The sequence below is a fragment of the Mirounga leonina genome, unplaced genomic scaffold, assembly GCF_011800145.1.
Source record: "Mirounga leonina isolate KUSES-001 unplaced genomic scaffold, KU_Mleo_1.0 Mir_376, whole genome shotgun sequence".
NCBI classification, from domain to species: Eukaryota; Metazoa; Chordata; class Mammalia; order Carnivora; family Phocidae; genus Mirounga; species Mirounga leonina.
This window is the reverse complement of record NW_023270718.1, coordinates 9124027-9133252: the sequence shown is the minus strand read 5'-3', so window position 1 is coordinate 9133252 and position 9226 is coordinate 9124027. Positions and strand designations below refer to the sequence as shown.

The following is a 9226-nucleotide window of genomic DNA, read 5'->3' as shown; positions in this document are numbered from 1 at the left end:
TGATGATGGTGTTGATGGTGATGATGTGATGATGATGGTGAAGGTGACGATGATGGTGGTGATGATGGTGATGATGGTGATGGTGGTGATGACGGTGATGTTGATGGTGATGATGGTGGCGCTTGTTCTAAGCACTTTAGTATAAACTTATAATACTCATTCACAATGAATATGAACTCATTAATCCCCCATAATAACCCTAAGAGGTAGATGCTATTATAATCCTCGTTTTTCAGATGAGGAAACTGAGGCACAGAGAGGTAAAGTGACTTGCCCAAGGACCTGCTTTTCTCTCTTTTTTTTTTAAAGATTTATTTATTTGACAGAGAGAGACACAGCAAGAGAGGGAACACAAGCAGGGGGAGTGGGAGAGGGAGAAGCAGGCTTCCCGCAGAGCAGGGAGCCCGATGCGGGGCTCGATCCCAGGACCCTGGGACCATGACCTGAGCCGAAGGCAGACGCCCAACCAACGGAGCCACCCAGGTGCCCCAGGACCTGCTTTTCTCAAAGTAGGTTGTTCCTCCCAGCCAGCCCAGAACCTTGCTCCAAGAGGTCTTGGAACCAAATCTGAGTAAATAGGAGCCTGGTCCAGCCTAACTCCTGCCTCTGCACTACAAGCCACCTTCTACCAGGATGCCCAGCCCTGGCCACAGTGTTCACTGCCGCCATCCTACACACCCATTATTGAAGAGGAAAATACACATCTCTTCAAACAGGGTCCAGCCCTATGTCCCAGAGCTAGCCTTCTCACTCCTCTTCAGCCCCTTCATCAATCAGTTCAGGACCCCTCCCCCATCTCCAGCCCCCATCTGGGTTCCCTGCCCGCCTCCAGTCTGGACCCTGGGCTAATGCCAGCCTCTTACCTCCCACGTTGCCCGTCTACCCTCCCCCACTCAGCCCCCCTGCTTCCCCAGGGCCAATTCCTCTCCTGTAGCATCCCAGACATTCCCACCCCCATGCCTGGCTCTGTCACATGCTCCCCGGAGACCCAGGCTTCCCACGAGTTGCCTCATGGGCAGCCCAGGCAGCTCTGGAGCATATTCCCTGAGAAAATCCAGGTCAGAGGCAAACTATCCTCGGCACCTTCCCACCCACATCCTCCTCCTCCCTCAGGTCCCCTCAGGCCCTGCTCCCTCAGGAGCCCCCTCCCACCCATGTATATGGATTTTTGACTTTTTATTGCGAAGAATTTCCAATCTACAGAAAAGTCAAGACAGCTAGCTCTCTGACACAGCCGTTCTCAACAAATGGTCCCCAGACCCACAGCATCAGCCCCCGCACGGTGTGGGGATGTGCTAGAGACGCAGATTCTTGAATGCCACCCCAGGCCTGCAGAACCCAAAGCTCAGGGGCCCAAGGACCTGTATTGCCACAAGCCCTCCAGGTGTTCCATTGTGCTCTCAAGTTAGAGAACCACTGGCCTAAAGATCACTCACGTACCATCACTTAGACTTTACTGCCCATAACATTTTATCCTATTTCCTTCATCTATCTGCTTAAAATAGTTCAAGCAAATCACAAATGTCATGACTCTTCAGCCCTAAATGTCATTTATACGGAGTTTGTTCAAGTCAACTCCCCCTCTCTCTCTTCCCACCCCCATTCTCTGCCATTTAACCTGACCTCCCATTTCTGAACATTTTTCCTGGGGACTCAGAGTGTAACTATTCTCTTTGGCGTCAAAGACAGTTCCGGAGTAACAGCTCTCACGAACTTATTTATGAGCCTATTTTCTTGTGGCAAAATAGACATAACATAAAATTCACCATTTCGAGTGTTTTAAAGTGTACACTTCATTGGTGTTTCGTATATTCATGATGTTTTGCAACCAGTTACCTCTATCAGGTTCCAGAACATTTTCATCACCCCCAGAGGAGATCCCCTACTCCCCATCCCCCCTCCCCCAGCACTGACAGCCACCAGTCCGCTTTCTGTCTCCAGGGACCTGCTTATTCTGGACATTTCATATAAACAGAACCATACAATATCAGGTAACTGTTTAAATAAAACCTTTTCTGGAAATTTAACAACTACAAGAAATGCACATAGTATTGGTGTAGAGCTTGACGAATTTTCCCAAAGAGAACCTACTAGTGTGAGCAGCACTCAGGTCCAGGAACAGGGCCCGTCTTGCCCCTGGAGGCGCCCATGGTGTCTCCTTCCCATAAGCTGCCATCCTGATTTCTCTTACTGTCATCAGGTTAGCCTGCTTTTTGAGCTTCAAATGGAGTCATGCAGGTACGAATTGTGAGTCTTGCTGCTTTTGCTCAACATTATGTTTGTGCACTGATCTCCTACCACTGCCATAATCAAACGCCACAGACTGGGTGGCTGAAACAACAGAAATTTACCTTCTCACGCTTCTGGAGGCCCCAGTCCCAGATCAGGTGCTGGCAGGGCGAGGCCTCTCTCCTTGGCTTGTAGATGGCCTGTGTCTTCCCTCCATGGGTCCCAATCTCCTCTCATTGGATTAGAGGCCACCCTCACCATGTCATCTTAATTTAACTACCTCTTTAAAGGCCCTGTCTCCAAATACAATCATGTTCTAAGGTACTGAGGGTTAAACCTCCAACATAGGAATTTTAGGGGGCTGTAACTGAGCCCATCACAGTTTGTGAGATCCATCCACAGAGTTCTTGAGGGGTAGGAACGCTAGGGGAGGGGCCAGTGTGATGGCTGTTGTGGTCATCCAGACGGGAAATGCCGGGGACTTCAACCAAGGATTGGTGGGGATGCAGAGGTGGGCAGATTCAAGAGCTCCGCAGGGAGTAGAATCCACAGGGCATCACTGTTACACGTGTACCCCTAGCCCACAGTGCACCTTGTGTGGAAGACACTTCTCAAGGCACCCTTTCCTTCAGACGTTTTTTACTTTTATGCGTTGGGATGTGGCCATAACAAATCTAAATGTCAAAAATGTGCATTGTGCTGAACTGGAGGTGCTGCCTTGTGCAGTACACAACCCCCACAGCTGTTCAGAGCTCCCCTATGAATGGAGTTAGAAAAACTGGATTGTCAGACTCAAGAAAGGACCCAGGGAGCACAGAGTAAAAAACTGGAGAGGAGGAGAAGGGAAAGACTGGTCCTGGGACGGCAGACAGGAGGGGAACGCTTCATGGCTACCCAGTAATGCTTGTCTCTCTGCAGGCACTTTGCCAAGATTGAAGTTGCCACCCGGCGCCTGGCGCTGTCTATCCTGTCCCAAGAGGCACCTCCCCAGAGACCTCCGCCCCGAAGGCCGCCCCCGCCACCTCCGTCCCCCTTCCTGGGGGTGGCCTGCGCTGTGGCCCCCACTGAGGCACCCTGTGCGGGCCCCAGCTTGAGCCTTGCGGCCCTGGACACCTCCACCCTCGACCTCTTTGATGACATTGCACTCACCCCAGAGTGTCCCTCAGTGCTATCTGAGTTGTCCCTCTGTGCTTGGGGCCAGCCAGACCTGAGGCAGGCTTCACATTTCTATAATCCCCTCCCGCATCCCCCGAATGCCCCGGGGGGAGTGGAGGTGCCCTGGGCTCCTGAGGCAGATTGGGTGGGCAGGTGGGAGGTGCCTTGTGCCTGTCATTCTCAGGGAATCCCTGAGGGCTGGGGTACCTGCTCCCCATGATCCTCAACCACAACCCAACCCACGGCTCCCCACGCCGGACAAATCAGAGGCTGCCCTCATGATAGCTCAGCAGCCACCCCCCAGGAGCCCCCTGTCCTGTCCACTCCCCTCCTGGCAACCCCTGGGAACATGCACCAAGCCCAGACTCCTCCCACCTTCAGACCACGTCTGCTCCTGGTCCAGGTCCCCCACCTCTGCTTCTGCCAGGGGTGCCCCCTTGCACTCTCCCTCCCCCACCTTCTCCCTTCTTTCTTCCCAGCCCCATCTCCTCAGTGTCTGCCGCTCCAGGCTCCTCTCACCTTGGCTCATTTCTGCCTAATGTCTGGTCTTGTCTCATTTATTCCCAAATATGTACCGAGGGCCTACTATGTGTCAGGCCCCATCTAGATGCTGAGGATTCAGCAGTGAATAAACAGACAAGATGTGTGCATTTAAGGGGGTGGGGGACGGGTACAGGTGGGGGGGGGTTGACAAAGGGTACATTCGTACCTTTCTTAAACGCAAGATAAGTTTCCAACTTCAGATTGAAATTAGTGCTGTGAAGAAAATAAAACAGAGACTTTACTGAGTGGCTGTTTGACATCAGGTGGTCAGGGAAAGCCTTGAATGACAAGGAGCCGTCTAAGCAAAGGTCTGGGGCTCCAGGCTGGGGAAACAGGACGTGCAAAGGCCCCGAGGTGGCTGGAGCAGTGTGAGCAGGGCAAGTGGTAAGAGATGAGGTCAGGGAGGTTGACAAAGGCAAACACGAATTGGGAGTAGTTTGGATTTTATTCCAGGACTGATGAGGAAATTCTCTCCCCAACTCTTTCTCAGCCCCATTTCCAAGCACAGAGTCTAAATATTACAAACACCACGCAAAACAAACAACCAAACAGCACCCTAGGAGGCAGGTGCTGTACATAGGGGGAAACTGAGGCTGAGTGGGGTTGGGAGGACTTAAGTCCCCTTTCCTGGAAAGTGCTTGGGTCTCTTGGTAAGTTTCTGTCTCAGCGTTCTCTGGCCAAGGGCCAGCGCTCGAACCCCAGGCCTGCCTCTGCCCTGGCTACGCCCCTCCCTCCCTCTTTCTCGGCCTCAGAGGTCTTGTGTAGACAATGCGGGTGGCCGCTACCCACCTGCCCAGCTGGAGTTCGCGTTCTCCGCACCCACGGCGCCGCTCCGCCCCGGGCCCGCCACTCACGCCCTTCCCGTCTCCCCATTGGTCGGAGCGCTGCCTTCCCGCCCCCTCCCCATGGCGGGCCAATCACGCTCTCAACATTGACAGCGTGCCCGGCACCGCCCCTCCACGGAGGGCGAAACAGCCTCGCCTGTGGATTGGCCGGCCGCAAGGGCGGGGCAGAGCTTGGCGAGCGCCGATTGGGCGGCTCGGCCTGGATGGGCGGACGCGGATGGCGCGGGGGCGGGCCACGTGTGGCGACCCTACAAAAACGGTGACCTAGCCTTGGAACCCGGCAGGACCTGAGCGGCCTAAGTCCGGGCTCTGAGAGGTGAGTGTCCCCCAGGCCTCTCCAGCGGAGGAGCGGGCCAGGCTGGAACCCGGCGCCTTCCGGGTAAGCCCCCCCCTTCCCCAGGGCTGCAGGGGGACCGATCTCCCCGCCTTGCAGGGGGGGAAACGGAGGCTTTGCCAGGCGGTCCAGGCCGAGGTGACACGGCCAAGGGGAACACCCCTGCCCAGGCCCTACAGAATTGGCTGGCCAGGGACTCGAGCCCTCCACGGGTCGCGCCCGCCCTCTCTGCATCCCCGGCCGAGTTTTGCATCATCCCCATGGGGTGGGTGAGTTTGACCCCTATTTTCAGGCTCAGACAGAGCATGAAACTTGCGAAGGGTCACACAGCCAGGAAATCCCAGCTGCAGGGCTGCCCACCCCCCCAGGCCACGTGGGGATCTAAGTAGCACCCCTCTCCCCCTGCCTCTGCCCCTCCTCCTCCCGCCTTGGACTCCCTCCACCCAGAGCTCAATTCTGTACCTTCTCCCCACGGCACCCGCAAATGGGTCTCCAGCCCAGACCTCCCCACATGCGTCCACACACACTCCCCGCCCTCAATTTTTCATCTCCTTCCCCAAACCAATTCCCCTCCCCAGGTCCCCAGTTAGTCCCTGGGATCTGCCACCCATGAACCAGGAACCTGGAGATCTTCCTTCTTCCCCCCTCCCCCACAGCCCTGCCCCCTGAATCTCTCTGTCCTCTCTGCTTTAACTAGAGCCCAGGCCTCACCCTTGCCCACCTGGACCCCAGCCCTGGTTTTCTTCCTGGCCTCCACCTCCAGTCCAGCCAGCGAGGCCTCCCCCATTTTATCTGATATTTTGAAAACTTTTTATGGAGCTATACTGCATATGGAGGAAAACCATACAAATCACAAGTACATAGCTCAAATAACGTTTCACATAGCAAACACTCTGGTGTAAACAGCATCCGAATCCAGCCAGAAGTAGGACATCCCCCACATCCCAGAAGCGCCCCCCTTGGACCCTGTTCTTCACTGCAACCCAAGAATAGCCATTCATTCATTCATTCATTCATTCATAACTTCACCACCACAGATTGGTTTTGCTGGGTTCTCACCTTATGTAAATATTTTATTGTATTGTAGTTATTACGACCAGACAACTGATCACACATTGTCCAAAATTCAAAAGGAACAGAACAGTACACAGTGGAAATCAAGTCTTCTTCACACCCGGTCCCTCAGTGACCTGCTCCCTGGCCTGAAGTACCTGCTCCATATAGAGAGGAGGGTTACACTGGCTTGTTCTCTCCTGATTGGGGCACAGATGGGAGCATTGCTATATACACTGTTCTGCTTCATTTCACTGCTACCCCTCTTGGACAATTTTCCATATTGTTACTTAAAGAGCATCTTTGTCATTCTTCCTGGCTGCAAAGAATTCCATAGTATAGACATACCGTAACTTAGGGGACGGCCGCAGGGCTGCCCAACCATAGATGTTTACATTGATTTCTATTCCTTTACTCCATGGAAGAGTCCCATGATGAGTAACCTAGGCCTGGTAGTGAATAACCTCGTGTCTCACATGGATGTCTGCAGGGCAAACACTCAGGAGTGAGTCTTCTGGGTCACAGGGTTCACATAACTCTAATTTTGAGAAATGGGGTCCCACGTGCTTCCCTGAGGGTTGTTGCAATCCACACTCCTACCAGTGTGCAGGGGAGATCGTTCCAGACACATGTCGTAGGCTTGCATCCATTAGGGCCCTGATCTGACCTTGACCCTCCTGTCTCCGGAAGACTCAAAAGAGTAGAAGTGAGAAGAGCACCCCAGCTGGAGGGACCACCAGCAAAAGGCCTTGAGATGCAACATGCCTGGCCAAGGCTGGAATGGTCCACAGCGCCTTGTGGGAGGGGGTTATGTTTTAGTCCTGAGGACAGAGAGAAGCCATGCAGGAGGGTGGGGGCTGAGACAGGGGAGTGACAGAGTCCGCTTTGTGTTTTCAGATTTTCTCTCTCTCTCTCTCTGGCCACTTCCTCGGGGAGAATTTTGCACTCTGCCAAGATAGATCAGGTTCCCTCGAAATCCCAGCACTGATCACAGTTGTAATTATGTGATCATTCAGTGTGGTTTTGTTTTTGTGGGAGCTTCCGTGCCATTTTGGTTTTAGATAAAATTCACATAGCATAAAACTCCCCCTTCTAAGCATCCATCAGTTTTTACATTTTAGATATGTTGCCCATAGAAAACATTTTCTATGGTAGACCTGTTATTTGAGAGAATCCCCATAAACACCTGTGTGTACTCACCACCGAGCCTTCACACCTCCCCCGTGTTAACCCTTTGGCCTTCCACTGGGTCTGCAGGGTCTCCCATGTCCCAGATAAATTAACGACTAATGAGTGAGCACACAGAGGGCATGAGAGCTGTGCAGCAACTTGGGGACCCAAGGACTCAGGCCTCCTGGGGACATGGGCTGGGACATGCTGAGACTCACAGAGGCAGGGCCCCAGGTGCGGGAGACGGAGCCGCTCTGACTGGGAGGCTCGCCGTCCTCTAGTCCTGCAGGACCTCAGGCAAGTCATGGACCCCTCTGGGTCTCCGTGGCCTCCCCGTAAAAGGGCTGTGGGCAGGTGGCTCCACCAGTCCCGCCCCTTCTTTCTCTCTCTCTCTTTTTTTTCTTAAACTGTGCTAAAGTACATATAATGGAATTTACCCTTTGAACCATTCTTAAGCGTGCCATGAAGTGGCCGTTACAAACATTCATGACTTTGCGTAACCGTGGCCACCATCTAGCTCCAGAATGTGTTCATCACCCCAGATGGAAACTCTGCACGCATTAGGCGGTCAGTTCTCGTCGCTCCCCCCCCCCCCCCCGCCGGCCCCTGGCAGCCACCAGCTGCTTCCTGCCTCTGCACTTGATCCCTGTGGGCAGTTCATACACAAGGGCTCCCACAGCGGGGGCCTCCAGTGCCTGGCCTCTGTCACTGAGCACAGCGATTCCGAGGTTCATCCATGATGTTGCACCTAGCAGCGCTTCATTCCTTTCTACAGGTGGATAATATTCCCCTGTGCAGATACCCCCGCCTTTCTGTCTAGGAACCATAGGGACGTGCAGTCCGTGCATTGCACACATGGGTAAACTGAGTTTCAGAGGCTGAGTGGGGAGAGTACGACTTGAAGGAAGTCAGCACCGCCACTCCACCCAGGCTCTTTTTTCCTCAGGAGCCACATCTGCTCCGTTAGCTGCTTGGGCCCTTGGGTGGGTCACTTCACGCCTCACCCTGAGGGTGAGGATCACAGTTGGAGCCTGGAGTGTGGCAGGAGAGAGGGTGACCTTGACGGAAGGGAAGGCTTCCCAGGGCCCTGGGAGAGTGGGACTGGGAGCACCAGGGTGGTCAAGGTCAGAGAAGGCTTCTGGGGGAAAGTGATCCCCCAGCTGAGTAGGACATGTTAAGAAAGAAATGGATTCCAGGCCCCTGGGAACTGCAGACACAAAGGCCTGCAGGTGGGAGCACAATGGTTTCCAAAGCACCGTGTGGGACCCTCAAGGGTCTAGGTGCATGGACCCTGGATGTGCAAAGAAGCCCCTTGCCCATCTGACCCTGCCCACTCAGCACCTCCGCCCATCCCCAGGACATGGCAGCTGTGAAGCCCAGCCTGGGCCGAGTCCTCCCTGGATCATCCATCCTATTCCTGTGTGACATGCAGGAGAAGTTCCGACATATTGCATACTTCCCCCAGATTGTCTCTGTGGCTGCCCGCATGCTCAAGGTACAGCCCCTCCGCCCTCAGACCAGGTATCAGGCCCCCAGCCCCTCCTCCCTCAGACCCAGTGGTCCAGTCCTACAGCCCCTCCTCCCTCAGACCCAGGAGTCCAGGCCCCCAACCCCCTCCTCCCTCAGACCCAGGTATCAGGTCCTCAGCCCCTCCTCCCTCAGACCCAGGAGTCCAGGCCCCCAGCCCCTCCTCCCTCAGAACCAAGAGTCTAGACCCTCAGCCCCCTCCTCCCTCAGACCCAAGAGTCCAGGCCTCCAGCACCCTCCTCCCTCAGACCCAGGAGTCCAGCCCCCCAGCCCCTCCTCCCTCAGACCCAGGAGCCCAGGCCCCCAGCCCCTCCTCCCTCAGACCCAGGCCCCCAGCCCCCCAGCCCCTCCTCCCTCAGACCCAGGAGTC

At 54.8% G+C, this 9226-nt stretch overlaps 1 protein-coding gene and 1 long non-coding RNA gene across 11 annotated transcripts in view; one reads left to right on the top strand and one right to left on the bottom strand.

Moving 5' to 3' along the window:
* The window catches only part of LOC117997944, a 45623-nt gene that overhangs the window by 3891 nt on the left and 32506 nt on the right, over positions 1 to 9226 (bottom strand). The gene's annotated exons all lie outside the window — the stretch shown is intronic.
* ISOC2 (isochorismatase domain containing 2) overlaps positions 5005 to 9226 on the top strand; it is a 6948-nt gene continuing 2726 nt past the window's right edge. For 2 of the 10 annotated variants that reach the window (XM_034986419.1, XM_034986416.1), the window contains exons 1-2: positions 5005 to 5088; positions 8687 to 8824. In XM_034986419.1, coding sequence (XP_034842310.1) covers positions 8690 to 8824 — 135 coding nt within the window. In that variant the 5' untranslated portion in view covers positions 5005 to 5088; positions 8687 to 8689. Of the gene's footprint in view, positions 5152 to 8686; positions 8825 to 9226 lie in introns of all 10 variants that reach the window. The other 8 variants (XM_034986418.1, XM_034986425.1, XM_034986420.1 and 5 more) reach the window with 7 other exon arrangements.